The 21,943-nt window shown below is 44.2% G+C and overlaps 4 protein-coding genes across 4 annotated transcripts in view; all 4 read right to left on the minus strand.

Annotated features, from left to right (window-relative positions):
* LOC131680474 (uncharacterized) overlaps window positions 1–9,914 on the minus strand; it is a 74,268-nt gene extending 64,354 nt beyond the window's left edge. Inside the window, exon 1 of the mRNA XM_058961185.1 lies at window positions 9,437–9,914. Within this exon, the coding sequence (XP_058817168.1) occupies window positions 9,437–9,469 (33 nt within the window). The 5' untranslated portion in view covers window positions 9,470–9,914. The remainder of the gene's footprint in view (window positions 1–9,436) is intronic.
* Window positions 9,915–11,258: 1,344 nt separating this feature from the next.
* LOC131680475 (uncharacterized) lies at window positions 11,259–11,978 on the minus strand. Its single transcript, XM_058961186.1, has one exon. The coding sequence runs from the start codon at window positions 11,976–11,978 to the stop codon at window positions 11,259–11,261; it is 720 nt and encodes a 239-aa protein (XP_058817169.1).
* A 456-nt stretch (window positions 11,979–12,434) lies between these two features.
* LOC131680476 (uncharacterized) lies at window positions 12,435–13,848 on the minus strand. Its single transcript, XM_058961187.1, has 2 exons — window positions 13,761–13,848; window positions 12,435–13,531 (listed from the first exon to the last, which is right to left on the minus strand). Exons 1-2 carry the CDS (start codon window positions 13,846–13,848, stop codon window positions 12,435–12,437), a joined length of 1,185 nt encoding a protein of 394 aa, XP_058817170.1.
* Window positions 13,849–17,636: 3,788 nt separating this feature from the next.
* LOC131680477 (uncharacterized) lies at window positions 17,637–19,737 on the minus strand. The gene is made up of 2 exons (XM_058961188.1): window positions 19,335–19,737; window positions 17,637–19,282 (listed from the first exon to the last, which is right to left on the minus strand). The coding sequence occupies exons 1-2, from the start codon at window positions 19,735–19,737 to the stop codon at window positions 17,637–17,639; spliced, it is 2,049 nt and encodes a 682-aa protein (XP_058817171.1).
* Between the last annotated feature and the right edge of the window lie 2,206 nt (window positions 19,738–21,943).

The raw sequence follows: 21,943 nt of genomic DNA on the forward strand, positions 1-21,943 counted from the left end.
TCTTCTTCCACTACTTCCACTTGTTCGTCGCCTAATCCTGGATTTTCCTTATGCCCACAAAAATAATTATTTGCTAATTTTTCGACAACATCGATAAACATCAGCTGAAACTTATCAGTGATATATGATTGAAGCTTGGTGTAGTTTAGTAAAATTTTCACTCTATTTGCCAAATGCAAGAGACGCACTTTACATCGTTCTTGGCTACCTTTATCCCTACGTTCCAAAAAAGCCATAAGTTCGGCATATTTGGAATTACACGTCTTAATTTCATCGATCACTGGTCTCTTCAGGGTAAGAATCACTCGAGTATCCGGATCTTTTTCGTGTCGTAACCTGTCTCTCAAACACCTTCTTCTACGGGTTAATGTGGGATCATCACTAATAACTATTTCGCGAATTTCGAGCTCAAAGTTTAACTCGTCTTCTAACAAATAATCGACCCGTAATTCCCGGTACCACACTATGTGTGCCTTACAAGCGGGTTCGAACGAAAACCGTGTTGGAAGCATCGTGCCCACAATAATACTGAGCTCGTACTCAGAACGAGTTTCGGCTCGACCCAATTAGATGACAGAAAAGATATTCGACAGTGGATGCTAGGTAGAAAACAGTCCTTTCGACTGCAAATAACGTCGCGCTAACAACTGATACTATATTCTGGTGGTTCGCCAGCAGTATACTACACTCACGACACTTTTATCATCATCCGAAATGATTGAAAACCGGCAACATGTTATATCCACTTTTATCGCAAGAAAAAGACTTGATCGAAATTGAAAAGATTTCGATTTCTCCCCAGGTCTCCTCAAATGACGAACTATCTATGAATTTCAATGCAATCACTAATTCTAAAATTCTATATTTACGTTGGGCGCCATTGTTAGTGAAGGAAAAGCCCACAAAATAATTATGCTATTCCATGTACTATTTCTCAGGGTTGTATTTCGACTCAAAAAAATATGGAAAATAATTGGAAATAATGCTCTTTAACCTACTATATTAAGCTTGTATTCTAAATATTTAATACTAACCTAAATTGCTAATTGTGACCCTAATCTAATTTATGTACAGTCTACTTACTAGTGTTTTGTGTAATGTGTTCGTTGGGGCCCAGAGACGGTTTCCTGCGATATCCTGCGGTTACTGGCTCCCCGGTTGTTGGGACGACTCTCGGGTAGGTTACCCTATAGCGGAGCGGTGCTGAGAATGAGCGCGCCTCGTTGCTCGGTGAAACGATTCGGTGCGGCAGATTGGATTTTAGGTTTCTGGGAAAATTGTTCGCCGGGTGATGGGCGCACTCGGACTCGATGGAGGTAATCAAATGATGTTTTATCCGAATTTATCATTTAAAATTAATCCGCAGTGCATGCGAACGATGACACTGCAATATGGTGATGCTATGGAGAATATGGTTTAGTTTACGATTTGGCTACAATTTTCCGTGCCGTTGGTGTTTAGTTACCTTGATCCTTCTTACACTCTCTCTCCAAATTTATCGAAGGCGGAGAGTTCCAAACACTGCGGATTAATCGAACAATTTACACTATGGCCTAGCTTTGCTTCCACAATTCGGTACTGCTTCGGAAGATTAGCCACACGTAAATGAACGAGACATTCATCTCCTGATAGCCAGTTACCTCCGGGAAAACTTTTAGTACTTCCCGGTTTAGTTTTTTTATTGTTGGTAGCTACTGAACGATGGGTAGCAGCAGGTAGCCTCGGAATGTAAGTGATGTTAAGTGTGAACCAAGCTGAATATAATACCTACCAGTCTATACATTTAATTTGATTTTTATTTTGCTCTATTATTTCCATTTCGTTTATTTATTTAATTCATAGGTTCTCTTAATTTCAAATATTCTATGCTCTAGATTTAGTCGGAACCAATTCCTGGTTACGTAGCGTTAGAGTAGCATAATTTTAAATGTTTTACTTCGTCTATAATTGTGATTGCATGTAAACCCAAGAGACAGACAGTCATCGAACCATTGTAAACGATTTGGTCGGTTACAAACGTTGGTTGGATTGTCTTGCAGTCTTCGACAAACTTGTTCAGCATATCTTCAAAAGCTTAACTTCTTCCTAGGTCAGTGATCGGAAGTTTACAGTGACATCTAGCGGCGATTTTGTGAAGTGCGAGTGTTTCCCCATAGATTTTGGTTAACAATTCCATACAAACTTTAAGCTCTTTGGGGGAGGGGTAAGGGTTAACCGATTTCGCTCAAATTTGGACAGTGTCATTTTTTCATGATTTGGAACGACGCTAGGGGGTGTAGGTTGCGAAATTTTTTTTTAATATAAATCATTGTCACCCTAATCTGATCCCCACGGTAGTGACCACTTACCAATTGTAATTGCAATCACCACTGGTTCAAGACCATCGGCACCAATCAATGTTCTCTATGACCTCACACGAAACATTGATTGGAAGAGCTACGCTGCTGCGATATCCAAAACTGTCGATTCAACACAGGTACTTCCCCCGGAGGAAGAATATAAGTTTTTGTCCAACTCGATTCTCGATAGCGCGATTCAAACTTAGACGAAACGAGTACCCGACGTGAACACCCAAAAACGTTCTCCCAACCCGTGGTGCGACAAAGAGTGCTCAAACGTGTACGCGGAGAAAGCTGCCGCGTATAAAACCTTCCGGAACGACGGGTTAGTTGCTAGTTATCGAGTGTACGCGATATTAGAAAAGCGAATGAAAAATTTAATGAAAGCTAAGAAACGCAGTTACTGGCGCCGGTTTGTCGACTTGTTAACAAGAGAAACATCGATGAGCACTCTTTGGGGCACGGCCCGACGTATGCGAAACCGAAACAGTACTAACGAGAGCGTGGAATATTCAAACCGTTGGATATTCGATTTCGCCAAGAAAGTTTGTCCGGATTCCGCCCCGGCACAGAAAATCTACCGCGCCGCGTCGCCTTACAATACCGCGAACGAAACACCGTTTACGATGGTGGAATTCTCACTTGCTCTCTTATCATGTAACAATAAAGCCCCGGGGCCAGATAGAATCAAATTCAACTTGTTGAAGAATCTGCCAGACTCTGCCAAAAGACGCTTGTTGAATTTATTTAATAGGTTTCTTGAGGGTAACATTGTCCCACATGACTGGAGACAGGTGAGGGTCATCGCCATCCAAAAACCAGGAAAACCAGCCTCCGACCACAATTCGTATCGTCCGATTACAATGCTGTCCTGTATCCGGAAGTTATTCGAAAAAATGATCTTGTTTCACCTTGATAATTGGGTCGAAACAAATGGCTTACTGTCAGATACACAATTTGGCTTCCGCAAAGGCAAAGGGACGAACGATTGCCTTGCGTTGCTCTCAACAGAAATTCAAATGGCATATGCTAACAAAGAGCAGATGGCATCAGTATTCTTGGATATTAAGAGGGCTTTCGATTCAGTTTCGATCAACATTCTTTATGAGAAGTTGCACCAGCATGGTCTTTCGCCAATTTTAAATAACTTTTTGCTAAACCTGTTGTCTGAAAAACAAATGCATTTCTCGCATGGCGATTTATCGACATCACGATTTAGCTACATGGGCCTTCCCCAGGGCTCATGTCTAAGCCCTCTCCTCTACAATTTTTACGTGAATGACATTGACGAATGTCTTGTCAATTCCTGCACGCTAAGGCAGCTTGCAGATGACGGTGTGGTCTCTATTACAGGTCCTAAAGCCGTCGACTTGCAAGGACCACTGCAAGATACCTTGGACAATTTGTCTGCTTGGGCTCTCCAGCTAGGTATCGAGTTCTCCACGGAGAAAACTGAGCTAGTCGTATTTTCTAGAAAGCGTGAACCAGCGCAACTACAGCTTCAATTAATGGATCAAACTATTGCTCAGGCTTCAACATTCAAATATCTCGGGGTATGGTTCGACTCTAAAGGTACCTGGGGATGTCACATTAGGTATCTGAAACAGAAGTGCCAACATAGGATCAACTTTTTCCGTACAATAACTGGAACATGGTGGGGTGCCCATCCAGGAGACCTAATCAGGCTGTACCAAACAACGATATTATCAGTGTTGGAGTACGGATGTTTCTGCTTTCGCTCCGCTGCGAACATACATTTCATCAAACTGGAGCGAATCCAGTATCGTTGCTTGCGTATTGCCTTGGGTTGCATGCACTCGACCCATACGATGAGTCTCGAAGTGCTGGCGGGCGTTCTTCCTCTGAAAAATCGATTTTGGGACCTCTCATATCGATTACTCATTCGATGCGATATTCTGAACCCATTGGTGATTGCAAATTGCGAAAGGCTTGTCGAGCTTAATTCTCAGACCCGATTCATGTCCTTGTACTTCGATTACATGGCACAGAACATCAATTCATCTACGTATAACGTCAACCGTGCTCATCTCTTAGATACTTCTGATCACACTGTATTTTTCGATACATCCATGAAGGAAGAGATTTGTGGAATTCCGGATCATATTCGCCCACAAGTGGTCCCAAATATTTTCTATAACAAATACCATCAAGTCGACTGCGCCAAAATGTTCTACACTGACGGATCAATTCTCAACGGGTCCACAGGCTTCGGTATCTTAAACGAAAATCTTGCTGCCTCATTCAAACTCAATGATCCTGCTTCAATTTACGTCGCAGAATTAGCTGCCTCGGAATCATTGACACCCTGCCCTCAGACCATTACTTCATCGTTTCGGATAGTCTCAGCTCCATTGAGACCATCCGTGCGGCGAAGCCTGGAAAGCACTCACCGTATTTCCTGGGGAAAATACGGGAATATCTGAGTGCTTTATCTGAAAAATCTTACCAGATTACCTTGGTTTGGGTCCCGTCACATTGTTCTATTGCGGGCAATGAGAAGGCGGACTCTTTAGCCAAGGTGGGCGCATTAGAAGGCGACACTTACGAAAGACCAATTTGCTTTAACGAATTTTTCAGTATCTCTCGTCAGAGGACGCTCGATAGTTGGCAAACCTCATGGAGCAATGGGCATCTGGGACGGTGGCTACATTCCATTATCCCGAAGGTATCAACGAATGCTTGGTTTAAGGGGTTGGATGTGAACCGGGACTTTATTCGTACGATGTCAAGGATCATGTCCAACCATTACTCGTTTGACGCGCATCTCCGTCGTATAGGGCTTGCTGAAAGTAATCATTGTGTTTGTGAGAACGGCTACCACGACATCGAGCATGTTGTTTGGCTCTCTGCGCACTGTGTTGCCAGGTCCCAACTAATAGATTCCCTTCGGGCCCGAGGTAGATCACCCTATGTGCCAGTCCGGGACGTCCTGGCAAGCCGTGACCACCCCTATATTTTTCTTATCTATATCTTTTTGAAAACCATTGATGTCCAAGTTTAATACATTTTCCCCTCTCTCATTCACAGTAGAATCTCACCAACCTATCCCTGTATCTACAATATGGCATTGCTTCACGAGTCTTCGGTGCATACCCTTCTTGATAACCGTCTACCCAGAACATCATGACATACCTCACATGCGGATGATATAGAGAACATCATGACAGTATCAGAGTGCCAATAATTATCCGAAATATCGACCCTCCCCTCGCCCCTGCGATTACAGGCTGGAAACTACAACACTACAACAAAGTGTGCATATCCGCCACAATGATCAATCAGCAAACGACGATGTCAATTACACAATATGTATCCCACTTCCTACCTTTTTCCTTTACTTACATAAGAGGGGAGCAAGCCGCCCCTAAATACGGCTTTCCTTTCCCCCACTAACATGTGACATGTAATTAAAAAAAATGAATTATCGGCCTCGTTAAGCTAAAGCATTTGGGCCTAAATAAACGTATTTAAGATTAAAAAAATGGTCACCCTAATATATATATATATATATATATATATATATATATATATATATATATATATATATATATATATATATATATATATATATATATATATATATATATATATATATATATATATATATATATATATATATATATATATATATATATATATATATATATATATATATATATATATATATATATATATATATATATATATATATATATATATATATATATATATATATATATATATATATATATATATATGTATAGCAGTTTTTGGCTGTTTCTCCAACAATGAATTTATATAACTTAGGTTCGTTCTTGAAAGATTCATTTTGAAAAAGCATCAATTGGTTGAAATTTTTTATCCCAATATTGACATCACTACAAATCAATGCGTTAACGAAAATTATTGCCTTAAACTTTAAAGAATAAACCGAAGTAAATAATACTTAGATACATATTATCCGTTTTAATATATAGATAAATAGACTCATAATCATATATGTCACGGTATTAGGTTCGTTAGTTTGGGGGTATGCCTTATTATGAACCTATACCTGATGCAAATGATCATTTAATGACATTCCGAGGTGAAAAAGTACATTTAGCTACGTATCCTACGCCATCGAGTGCGGCATATCACCCGCAATTTTTATGCGGCATCTCTCCCAATTGCAGGATGCTCGTGATCAAAATACCTAATCAAAATACCTACCTGTTGAGCGAAAATATGTTGTTGTTAATACTTATGGAATTATAGAAGAATGAAATGCGTTGAAAAGCTCCAGAATGTCATACTATGTTGCGTTTCGGCTTCGCCTCTTCAGAAACCGACACTAACGTATTGTCGGAATAGATTAGGGCCGGCTTGACGCAAATCGCTTAAAACTAAAACACACTATGTGTTTCAATCAAACGACTGATCAAACGTGATGTCCCGTTCGAGCAGAAGTTCTGTTTATGCCGATGAGACACAAGTGAAGCCGAAACTTGTCTTGGCTTAGCAGGCCTATGCGAAAGCACTATGCTGTATTTCACCCTAAGGAGGAAAATTTGGTAAAAACCAAAATTTCTCACTAGGGTGAAAATTTGTTGGTAAAAACCAGTCTTTGTACAGGAGGGCACAAATCCTTATTTCATACTATGTTGCGTTTCGGCTTCGCCTCTTCAGAAACCGACACTAACGTATTGTCGGAATAGAATAGCGCCGGCTTGACGCAAATCCCTTAAAACTAAAACACACTATGTGTTTCAATCAAACGACTGATCAAACGTGATGTCCCGTTCGAGCAGAAGTTCTGTTTATGCCGATGAGACACAAGTGAAGCCGAAACTTGTCTTGGCTTAGCAGGCCTATGCGAAAGCACTATGCTATATTTCACCCTAAGGAGGAAAATTTGGTAAAAACCAAAATTTCTCACTAGGGTGAAAATTTGTTGGTAAAAACCAGTCTTTGTACAGGAGGGCACAAATCCTTATTTCATACTATGTTGCGTTTCGGCTTCGCCTCTTCAGAAACCGACACTAACGTATTTTCGGAATAGATTAGCGCCGGCTTGACGCAAATCCCTTAAAACTAAAACACACTATGTGTTTCAATCAAACGACTGATCAAACGTGATGTCCCGTTCGAGCAGAAGTTCTGTTTATGCCGATGAGACACAAGTGAAGCCGAAACTTGTCTTATGCTATATTTCACCCTAAGGAGGAAAATTTGAAACACATAGTGTGTTTTAGTTTTAAGGGATTTGCGTCAAGCCGGCGCTAATCTATTCCGACAATACGTTAGTGTCGGTTTCTGAAGAGGCGAAGCCGAAACGCAACATAGTATGAAATAAGGATTTGTGCCCTCCTGTACAAAGACTGGTTTTTACCAACAAATTTTCACCCTAGTGAGAAATTTTGGTTTTTACCAAATTTTCCTCCTTAGGGTGAAATATAGCATAGTCCAGAATGTCGCCAGCTGATGGTTTGGGAAAAAACTATAACTACGCATGTCGCTGCTAACACTGAAAATTTATCATCTCGCTCTCACATATGCTAGGCCCATTAGTTTGACACCTATTACCCCGGGTACGCATATGTCAAAGTAATGGGATACAACATGCTAGAGCGAGACCCCATGTTTCAGTCCGTGAATACATGGAGACAGTAGCGCTTTGCTCTCTCTAGTAGTTATAATATCTTTTTTTGGGAACCTTTCTTCTAAACTTTTAAGATTTTATTGTTGCTTTTTGAAATCATCGTAAAAAGTTAAAATAAACAGTTAAAAAAAAAGAAACAGTAAGGGACCATCCAAAAATGACGTAGCATTATATGGGGGAGTTTTGTATTTTGTGATTATGTGTGACGACGGGGTGGTAGGAGGTCATGTCATGCTACGTAGCTTTTTAAAGGGGAATAGGGGTTGACCTGATGTCACGACAATCTTACCCGTTTCATCTGACAAACATCGTCTTTTATTTTTAAAATTTTTTACGATGACAATGGGGGGAAGGTTACCGTCAAGCTACGAAATTACCAGGAGATATTCAGAGGTTTGTGACGAATGGTGTGCTATGATGGGAGAGCACGGAGAACGAAAATTAGCCTCAGCAACTAAAATCGTAGTTGAATTTTTGTTTTCTCCTAGTTATTATTTGAAACAACTAAGAAAAATCTAATTTTGCTGATTTGAATTTTTTATTTTCAAACCCCTTAAATAACTTCTAAATTGGTAGTTATAATTGCTGTTTTTCTTGTTGAATTTGAGGTAGCAAATATGCTGTCACTTTTAGCTTAGACACACTCCTCTTATATTCAATCACTAGTTTCGCAATATTTTCTGTTGAAATCAACTCATACACTCCTTATTTTAACAGCAATCGATATTGATTTCAGTAATAGTTTTTGTAGATTTCAACTAATGTTAATTGTTGATTTCTGTAAGTTTTTAGTGAATTCAATCATAGTTTTTATTGAATTTAACCAATATGTATGGTTGACTGTAACAATGGCGTTTGTTAAATTTAGCGTTTAAAGCTATTAAATATAGAATTTTGTTTTATTTTGTATTCAGTCCCGCGGATTGACTTTATTAATAACATTAAATGAGCTTTATTTTTTTTAAATATATATATATATATATATATATATATATATATATATATATATATATATATATATATATATATATATATATATATATATATATATATATATATATATATATATATATATATATATATATATATATATATATATATATATATATATATATATATATATATATATATATATATATATATATATATATATATATATATATATATATATATATATATATATATATATATATATATATATATATATATATATATATATATATATATATATATATATATATATATATATATATATATATATATATTCCGTTCCATTGACTTGTTTAATCAATCAGAGGATAACGGAGTTCATTCTGATTGCAAAAATTGTATCATGTACAATTTATCATACAATCGAAATTCTGTCGACAACAAACTACTGCATCGTGGAAAACCTTGTGCTCATACTTAGTACGCTGAATTTAGCAGAGCTGCTAAGAATATCAGTCGCATGTACCTTGTAGATATGAACTAGTTCTGTGTACAGCATTGTTCTTCTTGTGATCTTTGAGCAGCAATATTTAGTCGCTTCAATGAAACAAAGAATATTCACTGGTACTGTTTTAGCGACCTCGCCTTTGTTCGCGCGCGCGTTTTACCGGGTTCTTCGGACACTTTGAAACTCTAATTTTTCACTACTGAAAAACACTTTTTATTGCGCGAACGAAAAACACTAAGTTTAATTAACGGAGCGAAAAGACGATCTTGTCGTCACGGTGGTTTATTTGATCTGATCTTTCTTCTGCCTATAGTACATAGATCAGCTGGCCGGCTACCGGGTCAAACACGATAGCAAAAAGCCTATTCGCACTCGACAATTTACTACCTGAACTCGTGGAGTGAAACAGGCCAAAAAGTTACATGGGAGAAAGCGAGAACGATCTGATCGCGACGTGTGGATCACATTGAGGATGCTCAAGTTTTCCTACTGAATATTTTAGTCTCTCGCTCGAACATATGCCGGCCGCCTTGGAATCTGAAGGATACAAATATAATTGCCTCCTACTCTAACTACTGCTAAACAAATTCAATTTTTCTGGTTTGTTTTGATTTCAAGTTTCTACTGCTACTGTATGCATAATATTATAATTTGCTGCTACTGCTGGGAACGTTGACCGTGACCCAATTTCGATGCGGGTTATATACTATGTCTGATGAAGTCCTAGTGACCTACTTTTTACGATTGTTATATACTGCAACTGCAATGATGATCTTGACACCGTAAATCAGCTGATTTTCTCCGTGCTGTGTCTGGATGCCGATTTAGTGTTTTGACTACTGTTTTTTCGATCGGTGACATTAGTGTTGTTGCTTCTCAACGGGTTGAACATCTTGCTATACTGGAACTACTGTTTGCATTTTCACCGCTTGCTCGCGGATGTGTATATTTCCTTTTACTGGAACGGTTGATCGTCGATGTTGGATGCGTTTGAAGCTTTTCTCATGGATACTGATGGACGGATGGACTGGTAGATTCGATTGGATGAATTAACGATTGTGTTGGTTCAGCGACTAAGCCGCCGACTGGCTGATGTCGTCCTTGATGGTACAGCGGACCTGTGCCGCCGGCTGGCTGGAATCGTCTTCGAAAATGCAGCGGATCTGTGCCGCCGACTAGCTGATGCCATCTTCGATGGTGATGATACATGTTGGGATAAAAAACGGGTGCTTTTTAAAAGGTAAAATGATACAACGAAATGACTTCCCTGGAACGGAGGCCCTATGGCCTCCGCGGTCACCCCTTGGTGACGATGAACTCCATCTTTCGTGCTGATTGAAGATAACTCTTGGCATCTGGACGGTAGACCTGGACAGATTGATCTACGATGATTGCGTCGAAGCTACTACGTTGGTGAAACCGCCTAAGCGAGCTGGCCATGCTCGTTGACGACCTCGGCGTAGAGCGGGTAGGTAGAATTGCGCAGTTCTTCCTTCGGAAATGGTTCTGCTGGTGTCGTACCTCGAAATAACCAAGCGTGATACTTGAGTATTAATTCTAACGTGGCGCGGCCGTGAGCACGCGCTGGCATCGAGCGCCGCTGCTGTGGTTGAACGGTCAACCGAACTGGAACTTTTTGCACGAACAGATGCACAAGACATGCATGACAACCACCACCGAAAACAACACAGTTACCTTTTCTCAGTTGAATGTGTAGGGATGTATAATGACTGAGAAAAAGAATTCAATTAGCTTTTTGAAAATTCAAGAAATGCATAACTTAACTGGTGTGCGGAGGCCTCCTGGCCTCCGCCGTTGGAGGAGTCTAGTTCTCCTCGGCTCATGAAATGAAGTTATCGCGGATGGGTAGCACGCAGACCTTCGAGATCGCTCGTTTATAACTACCATCCTTTATCTGTACCTTGACGACTCGTACGTTTTCATCTGGTCCTTGCTGAATCTCCGTCACTCGCGCTAGTTGCCATTTTAGCGGAGGTAGATTCTCTTCCTTGAGAACAACCATAGTGCCTACACGTATGTTGTCTCTTTGTTGTGTCCACTTTGTCCTGTTGTGAAGATTCGACAGGTACTGTGTCGACCATTTCTTCCACAACTGCTGCGTGAACCGCTGTGTTTTTTGCCAAGCCGAGAGTCGGTTTTCTGGTATCGCTTCAAGATCGGGTTCTGGAACTGCTGTCAGAGGTCGCTGTACCAGGAAATGTCCCGGTGTTAGCGCTTCGTAGTCGTCTGGGTCGTTACTAACTGGGGTGAGCGGTCGTGAGTTCAAAATCGCCTCGATCTGAACCAAAACCGTTTGCATTTCGTCATACACTAGAGTGTGCAAGCTGATCGAACGTTTGAAAAGCGACTTGAAGGATTTCACCGCGGACTCCCACAGCCTGCCGAAGTTTGGTGAACGTGCTGGAATAAACCGGAACTCTATTTTGTCGTCTGCTGCCTCTTTTGCGACAGCGTTCTGGAACTGTTGGCTGTGAAACAGCCGGCGAAGTTCATCCAGCTCCCGTTTTACACCGACGAAATTCTTAGCATTGTCAAACATAATCAAATCGGGTCTACCACGTCGAGATGTAAATCGCTTCAACGATGCCAGGAACGCTTGTGTGGTGAGGTCTGCGACTATCTCCAAGTGTACTGCCTTGGTGACTAGGCAAACGTAAACTGCGACAAAACATTTTACAGGCTGGCAACGTCGATGCGGATAGAGCAAAGAAAATGGTCCGCAGTAATCGACTCCGACTCTTCAAAACGGTGAACAGCGAGTTACTCTCTCGGGTGGAAGATCTGTCATGATCTGATCCTGTGCCTTGGGCCGTACTCGAAAGCAAGCAACGCACTCGTGTATTACCTGCCGTACCAGGTTTCTAGTGTACACTGGCCAGAACGGCTCTCGCATAGCCGAAATTAACAGCTGCTGCCCCGCATGGAATAGCTTTTGATGGTAGTAAACAACTACGATTTTTGTCAGCGGGTGATGAGGGTCAAGAATATACGGATGCTAGTGATTCGGTGACACAGCTGCATGCCGTAACCGGCCGCCGACGCACAATATGCCTTCTTTGAGAATCGGCTTTAATGAAATAATGCGTGACGAATCTCGCACGTGGGGTTGCTTGGACAAATCGGCAAGCTCCTGCGGAAAGCTTTCTTGTTGAGCAAGCCACACTAGCATTTGTAGTGCCTCATCGAGTTCTGATGTCGTGATAGGACTGTGTCTTCTGCAGTTGCGATTGACTGCTCGAGAGTTGAATCGGAAACGGCGAATGTAAGCCGTAATACGAACTAGCTCCGACAGTGACGATCGTAGTTTGAAAATCTCACTGGGAGCGGTTGACTGGAGAACCAACGTTGTGGTCTTTTCCTCCAAATCTGCTGACTCGATGTTTTCTTCCCATATCTCCTTGGTATCAGGTCGATACGCTTCTTCCAATAACAGCCAATGCGGTCCGTCAAACCAAGCATGTTGGTACTGAAGCTGCGCTGGGGTCATCCCACGAGAGATTATGTCTGCTGGATTTTCTACACCTGCGACGTGTGTCCAGGTGCCGTCTTTCGTGATGTGCTGGATCTCAGAAACTCGATTCGCGACGAACTGCTTCCATCTTGACGGCGATGATGATAACCAGCACTTAACGATCATCGAGTCCGTCCAAAAGAACGATTTTGCCGAAATGCGAAGACTCTGTACGACCTTTTCGTACAAATGAGCAAGCAAAAGTGCTGACGATAATTCCAAGCGGGGTATAGACTGTCTTTTCTTCTTCTTTTTTAGGTTTTCAAGCGGAGCAACCCGCGACTTGGACGTCAAAAGCCGCACAGCTACGGACCCAGCCTCTGTAACTGTTCTAATATACACGCAGGCTCCATACGCTAACTCGGATGCGTCACAGAATCCGTGAATTTCCACAGCTGCACTGCTGCTAATACTTCCAACCCACTGGAGGACCGAGAGGCTATCCAAACCGGCTAGATTTCTCCGATATTCGTGCCAATACTCTTGTAACTCTGCAGTCAGCGGTTCATCCCAAGAACACTCCTGCTTCCACAATTCTTGGATGAAGATTTTCGCTTGGATAATGACTGGCCCCACGAGCCCTAGGGGGTCAAACAACCGTGATACGTCTGATAGCACTGTGCGCTTGGTAATTACCGCAGCAGAGCTCCAGACCGGGGTAGTGACTCGAAAGCGATCCGTACTGGGTTCCCAGACAAGTCCTAGCGTCTTGATAGTTGAGCTAGACGAGTCTAACTCCAGAATCGAACGGTCATCTCTTAAGTGTTCAGGGACATTTAGTAGCAGCTCTGTTGTTTGAATTCCACTTACGTAGTGAAAACCTAGCTGACTCCAGAAGCTCGACCAGCTGCTGTATCAGCTTCTTTCCGTCCTCCACGTCATCTACACCTGAGAGCATGTCATCCACGTAGAAATCCTGCTTCAGCACCTTTTTTTCTTTTTTTTTACAATGGAGAAGACCTTTATGTCCTAGCCCAGTACACGTGCTATTGGTAGGGTCCAATCTACCACACGGGGTTCACTGGGGGCGTGTCGGACTCGAATGGTGACCAGCCATTAATACCGACTAAACTCCATTGGGCTCCGCCATCATTCCTCCCAGGAACTACCTCTCGGTATTACTTCTGGGGGGATGTACTGTACTAAATGTACTCATTCACTCTCACTCACGCGTTCATACATCCTGTATGAGGCTTACTTGTGTGCTCTCTCAATCGCACTTTGATTCACTCTCAAACACTCCCACATGAGGCTGACTTTTGTGCTCACCTTTTACGTTCCATGCGAGGCTGACTTGTGTGCTCACCTTACTCGTTCCTTGCTAGGCTTACTTTTGTGCTCGCCCCACCCATACCATGTGAGGCTGACTTGGGTGCTCACCCTATCACCTGATTCACTCTCAATCGTGCCACTCTATTGTACCTTTGTCACTTCCCCTGGCATGCCATGTGGGACATTTTTCTTAGGCCCCACTTCTGACATACCATGCGAGGCTGACTTGTGTGCTCACCTTTTTCATTCCTTGCTAGGCTGACTTTTGTGCTAGCCTCTACCAACCTGTGAGGCTGACTTTTATGCTCACCCTTAACATGCCGTGTGAGACTGACTTGGATGCTCACCCTTTCACTCCTCTGCCACGCCATGAGGCATCGATAGCTAAGTTCCAACATACTACGCTACGACCCTCCCGTCTTGGCATGAGGCAGTCCATTTATACGCCTATACACTCACTCTTCTGTCTTGCTTCGGGGTGGCTGGGTTTACCCCTTACGCGGTTGCCATTCGCTGCGCCAAACCTGCCTCGGCATGAACAGACCATTCACTCCCTTTTTTGCGCTTGGCCTTTTTTGCTCCAGCTAACCAATCACTAGTTAGCCGTGCCCGTCGTCTGTTGCTCGGTTCGCCAGATTGCCTGTAGCCTACTGGCAATCTGGATGGTAGCAGCCGAGACTGCGTTCCACTTCTCCACCGATTGACACATCCGCTTAATAAGGGTATCAGGGGTTGTGTCCCAGCCACAGACGTCAAGCATTGCTCTTTTTTCGACGTCGAACCGATGACATATGAACAGTATGTGTTCGGCAGTTTCATCTACACCTGGGCAGTCCGGGCAGACTGGGACCTCCGCGTGCCCGAACTTGTGGAGGTACTGACGGAAACAGCCATGGCCTGACAGGAATTGTGTCAGGTGGAAGTGAACTTCCCCATGGGGTCTTCCCACCCAGCTCGATATGCTAGGTATCACCCGGTGGGTCCACCTACCTTTCGAGGAGTTGTCCCACTCACGCTGCCATCTGGCGACCGAGGTCACCCTGGTGCGCTCGCGGGCTCCCCTATTTCCACGTAGCTCAAAGCACTCCTCATCTTTCCGAATGACCAGCCCGACTGGCATCGTGCTCGCTATCACGCAGGATGCATCGTGTGATACCGTGCGGTAGGCAGATATCACTCTGACGCACATCACGCGGTAGGTGCTCTCCAGTTTCTGTAGGTAACTGGTTACCCTCAGTGCTCTTGACCATGACGGGCCGCCGTACCTGAGGATAGAAACGGCAACGCCTGCCAGTAACCTACGTCTACTGGAGCACACCTTTGAGCTGTTGGACATCATTCTCGATAGAGCCGCAACAGCAGTCGACGCTCTCTTGCACGTATAGTCGACATGGCTGCCGAAGGTCAACTTGTCGTCTATAATGACTCCGAGAGACTTCAGATTTCGCTGTGAAGTGATCGCGACTTCTCCTACATGGATAACTGCATGTTGTGCCGACTTGCGGTTGTTGACGATAACTACCTCCGTCTTATGATGAGCGAGCTCCAGGCCTCTCGCGCTCATCCATTCCTCCACCGTGCTAATCGCGTGTTCTGCGGTTAGTTTTACCTCAGGAATTGACTCCCCGTAGACCTCCAAGGTTACGTCGTCGGCAAAGCATCGGTCTCGTATAGCAGTACGCGGTTTTGGAAGTAACTTTCCAGGATCCGGTATAGACCCACCGGTAGGCTAAGCCGGTGTAACGAGAGCGCGATGGCATCCCAGCTTGCGCTGTTGAATGCGTTCTTCACGTCAAGTGTCACTAACGCACAGTATCGAATACCTTGCCTTTTTCGTTGGATCGCTATCTCGGCAGTTTTTATCACTGAGTTGAGAGCGTCCACTGTGGACTTACCCTTCCGAAAGCCAAACTGGTTGCTTGACAGGCCGTCCGTACGTTCCGCGTACGGGGTGAGCCTGTTGAGGATGATCCTCTCAAGCAGTTTGCCAGTCGTGTCTATCAGACAGATTGGTCTGTACTCCGATGGGTCGCCTGGCGGCTTCCCGGGCTTCGGCAACAGCACCAGTTTCTGCCTTTTCCATCTATCGGGGAAACGGCACTCGTCAAGGCATCTCTGCATAGCTAGCCTGAACATGTTCGGGTTCGCTATGATCGCTGCCTTGAGAGCGTTGTTTGGAACTCCATCCGGCCCTGGAGCTTTGTTCATTGCTAGGGATTTAGCCACTGCGAGTAGTTCTTCATTCGTCACTGGAACCACCATTTCGACCGTGCCCGCACTGTCTCGTAGTGCAGGTGGCCAGGGGCTTGTGGCTCAAGACGGGAAGAGTACTTCGATAATCGTTGCCAACCGGTCCGGAGACCGTTCTTGGGGTGAGGAGCCCCCTTTGGTCTTGGCCATCACAATCCGGTAGGCGTCACCCCACGGATTCGCGTTGGCACTCTCACACAGGTTGTCGAAACACGCTCTCTTGCTGCTTTTAATAGCCTTGTTAAGGGCCAATTTCGCAGCTCGAAACACTTCACGGCGGTTCTCTCTTGCATCCTCAGCACCTTAGCAGCTTCTGGGTGCATTTCTGCTCCTTTTTCCGCCAAACTTCGCAGACATTTCGTGGCCAGATACGGTGCAGACGCGGTTCCGTACGTGACTGTGGTTAGCTCGAACGCACGGATTGGCTCTTCTATAGAATCTCTCCATAAGATTCGCTGTAGGGATTGATCCACTACCTATACTCGAACCATTCGATACATTTTGGCGATGTCGGCAACAATTGCAAATCGGTGCGTACGAAAACGTAGCGTGATGCTGAGGAGAACTTCTTGAACAACGGGACCGACCATCAAGCCATCGTTCAATGAAATTCCTGTTGATGTTCGACAGGAAGCATCGAAAACTACTCGGAGTTTCATGGTGGTGCTGTCCGGCTTCAGAACAGCATGATGCGGTAAATAATACTTCTTCCCTCCATCGGTATCCTCGATTACCTCCTTCATATGCCCGAGAGTTGGATATTCGTGGATGAATTCAGAATATACCGTCTTCAGGTCTGGATTAGCTGCGAATCACCGTTCGAGTCTCATGAACCGCTTAAGTGCTGTTACCTTTAAATCTCCCAGTTTACTGATGACATGTTCCTTTTTTGGTAGTGTTACAACAAATCTACCACTCTCGTCTCTCACAGTAGTCTGCTCGAAAAACTGTTCGCAGGATGATTCTTCGACAGAATTAAAGCTGGCGGTACGACAAGTCTCCAGATCCCAAAATTTAGTAAGCTGCTCTTCGACCTCCGCTGTCGAGCAGACGTGAACCAATGAACCTGGTTCGCCACTTGAACTGTTAGGAATGCGTCCCGAAACTATCCATCCAAACACCGTATTTTGCAGAGTCGGTCCTGATGGTGTTGCTCTCTGTCGCTCATTCTTCCAAGTCCATGTAATACTCCGCCCCTATGATCAAATCAACTGGGCCAGGCTCGTGGAAACCGGGGTCGGCTATCAGAGTAGAATCTGGAAGATCCCACTCGGCAGGATTGCAACTCGTCGTCGGCAAAAGGACAGTCAATTTCGGTAGTACATGGAACTGTATTTCTGCGGCGAAAGATGATATAATCCTGGATCTGGGACTGATCTCTGCACTGATCAATTTGGTGGAAACTGATCGAGATGAACCGATTCCTTGAACTGACAAATATGTAGGGGATTCGTGAAACTGCAGCTTATTCGCAAAACTTGCTGTCATTAGACAGTGCTGAGAACACGAATCTAGCAGGGCTCGTGCGAGCGTTGTTCTGCCAAAACGGTCCTTGATTGTCACGAGAGCGGTTGACAGGAGTATGTTGTGTGTTGGTGTGATGGGGAGTGCAACATAATTTTGACTTGTGGTGGGTGTGGTTGTGGTTGGCTGTGTGTTGTTTGCTCGCTGCGAGTTGGCAGTATTAGTGTGTGTGTGTTGGTTCGGATTGTGTTGCTTAGTCTGTGACTGTCTCGGTTGCGGGTCTTGAGACGGAGGTTTCGGCTGCGAGTGTGGAACGGAGGATTTGGGTGGTCCATGTAGCATGGAGTGGTGCTTCTGTTGGCAATGACGACAGACTCCTCTCTCGCAGGAACTTGAATAGTGTCCAGGACGCAGACAGTTACGACACAACCTGTGCTTAGCAACAGCTTCGATGCACTCCGAAACCTTCATCCGTTGAAACATAGCACACTGGGAATGAGGATGCCACGATTCACTGCATAATGTGCATCTGTTTGATGTCTTCACAGCAGCGTGACAGACGGTTGATTTAGAAGAACGATGATCGATGGTCTGGGATTTTGCAGGAGCGACTGATTGAATAACATCACAGTGGTTGCGGAGAAAACTGAGAAGGGCTGCATACGTGGGAACCTCCTTCGAGTTGTGGTGAGTATCCCACTGGCGTAGCGTAGCGGAATCGAGCTTGGAGTACACCATATAAGCGAGAATGGTGGTCCACTCCGAAGTGTTCTGACCTATCTTGTCCAACATTTGGAGATTTTTCTCAAAGTCGCTTATGAGTTGGTTGAGTTTATCGTAGCTCTCCCTTTTGAGACCCTCAATGGCAAAAAGTGCATCTAGGTGAGCCTTCACTATGAGTTTTTTGTTCTCATAGCGGTTCTCCAATATTTCCCACGCAACAATATAATTGGCGGCAGACAATCCTACTGAACTGAGTTCTTGCAGTGCATCATCAGACAACGACGACCTCAGATATTTTAACTTATGCATATCAGTCAGCTGAGGATTGCTGTGAATCAGACTTTGAAAGGAATCGCGGAAGGTTACCCACTCAAAAATTTTGCAACTGAATGACGGCAGACGGATTTCAGGCAGCTTTACCTTCGAAAATTTCGGTACTTGGTGCGTACCAGAACCATCATCTCCAGCAATCGATGATTGATGTCCTCCCAATTGTAGTGGTGGTAAGAAATTCGGCAATAATGTCAGCATCGATGCTTTAAGCGCATAAAAATGATCCTCAAACTCCTGCAATACTCGATCGTTCTCATTGTCCAGATGTTCCAATACTTCTTGCTTCACATCTGGATCCGAATCGGCGTGTTACCTTCGAAAATTTCGGTACTTGGTGCGTACCAGAACCATCATCTCCAGCAATCGATGATTGATGTCCTCCCAACTGTAGTGGTGGTAAGAAATTCGGCAATAATGTCAGCATCGATGCTTTAAGCGCATAAAAATGATCCTCAAACTCCTGCAATACTCGATCGTTCTCATTGTCCAGATGTTCCAATACTTCTTGCTTCACATCTGGATCCGAATTGGCGTGTTTCGTCAATTCAGCGTCTTCAACCAAGAACTCAAGCTTACTACGAACTGCGAAATATTCCTTGTGGACCTCCTCCAGTCCTTGCATTCGCAGGCTGACTTGTCCGCCATCTCTGGCCTCTTCATAATGCTGGACAAAATGACGCACACCATCTAAGGATTTTAAAAGCTGATGTTCCCGTTTCCGCAGAGATCGTAACTCGGTTACCATTCTGACTCACTGCACTACACTATACTATCAAATTTTAATCACGGATATTTCACAGCACTCTCCACTTTCACCAAGTAAATTGACCGATCGACTCGACGTTCCATACTGTTACTACGCGAACCGAAATTGAGTCACAGCCCTCGTTAAAAGTTCACTGACCGCCTTTGTTTCTGAACTGTTCACCACGTTTTCTGTCTGTTTCGCAAAGTGTCCGAAAACCACTGCATTGATTCACTATCCTGCTCGAAGGATCAATGTTCGCGCGCGCGTTTTACCGGGTTCTTCGGACACTTTGAAACTCTAATTTTTCACTACTGAAAAACACTTTTTATTGCGCGAACGAAAAACTCTAAGTTTAATTAACGGAGCGAAAAGACGATCTTATCGTCACGGTGGTTTATTTGATCTGATCTTTCTTCTGCCTATAGTACATAGATCAGCCGGCCGGCTACCGGGTCAAACACGATAGCAAAAAGCCTATTCGCACTCGACAATTTACTACCTGAACTCGTGGAGTGAAACAGGCCAAAAAGTTACATGGGAGAAAGCGAGAACGATCTGATCGCGACGTGTGGATCACATTGAGGATGCTCAAGTTTTCCTACTGAATATTTTAGTCTCTCGCTCGAATAGCCTTAGTTTCCGAAGTATTAATACTTTTTTACCAACCCAAGCAGTTCCGAAAAAGGTTTCTGAAAAATAGGTGTTAGATTGCTCCATTTCCACGCGCTTGTATGTACTTAGTATGTCGAGTAGTTAACAAAATAGTATATCAGACTTCACAGTGTGAATGTTTTAACGATTTGCTCAGAAATTTGTGAAGCTATACTGCCTATGAATGCTCCTATAATGAAGAGACAGCCGAGAAAAACGCTGTTGAAGCTTCACCGTTTCACTGAGTGTTATAGGTGGGACTAACAAGGTTAGGTGATTTTCATGATATTTTCCAATTGGAGAAAAAACAAGCAACCGATATAAATGGAGCAGGCATGATGAATCCGTTTGCCAGAGGTGGGTTGGTGAGGTCACCACCACCAATAATAGCTGAAGTCATCCAGCAAGAGCAGGAGGATGGGAAGCCGAAGCAACAGCAACAGCAGCAACAAAAACAGCCGGAGCAGAGCGGAGTGAATTACACCCCACAAACGCCAAAGGTAGTGGTAGCGAGGCACTTGGTGGAGGAGCTTCACAAGTTCGTGGACACGAGAAACAATGTCCACAAAGACATTAAGGAGATGGTCATCAAAATCCGGAAGGCGCTACTGTCTGCTGTGAAAGAGTACGATACGGCAACGCAGAGGGCAGATTCAACTGAGCGAGCATCGGCGTCGGCTAAGGCCACTATCCTCCTAGCCCCTCCGAAACAGGGCAAGGAGAGGCAGATTGGAGTGAAGAACACGCCAGTTCCCATAACTCCAAAGAGGATAAGATCCTCGCCAGGAGACGAAAGACCAGGCGGGTCAAAGAGGCAGACGCTCGAGGACGCTGTTGCTGCCGAAGGAAAGGACGCCACCTTGCAGGGTGAAAGCTAGAGTACCGTTGTAGGTCGGAAGGAGAATCGCAGAAAAGGAAATCAGAACCCTTGGCTCATCAGAAGGCGCCTAAGGGAGAAGCCGTGCTCGTCAAAACAAATGACGAGACTACGTACGCAGCACTGCTCAAAAAGGTCAGAGAGGACCCGGAGCTGAAAGATTTGGGGGAAAACGTGTTAAGCGTCAGGCGTACCCAAAAAAATGAGATGCTCCTCGAGCTTAAGAAGAACACTACGACTAGTAGCTCTGCCTTGCAGGAGACTATAACTAAATCAATGGATGGAAAGGCAGAAGTTAAAGCCTTAAGCCCGGAGATGGTAATTGTGTGCAAGGACCTCGACGAAATAACGACGGAAGACGAGCTGAGAGAGGCTATGAAGCAGCAGTGCAAACTGGGCGAGGTGCACATGACGATCCGGTTAAGGAAAGGATACGGAGGAACGCAGACAGCGATGATTCGTTTACCGGTAACCGCTGCAGACAAGGCGCTGGAGGTAGGTAAAGTTACAGTTGGATGGTCGAGATGCCTACTGAGAGCCGCCCCACGAGTAAATAAACAAGCGGAGAAATGCTTCAAATGTTTAGGCTTTGGACATTTAGCAGGGGCTTGCAAAGGCCCGGACAGATCCGGGATGTGCTGGAAATGCGGAGAGACGGGCCATCTTGCGAGAGAC

The sequence above is a fragment of the Topomyia yanbarensis genome, chromosome 2 (genome assembly GCF_030247195.1).
Source record: "Topomyia yanbarensis strain Yona2022 chromosome 2, ASM3024719v1, whole genome shotgun sequence".
Lineage (NCBI taxonomy): Eukaryota > Metazoa > Arthropoda > Insecta > Diptera > Culicidae > Topomyia > Topomyia yanbarensis.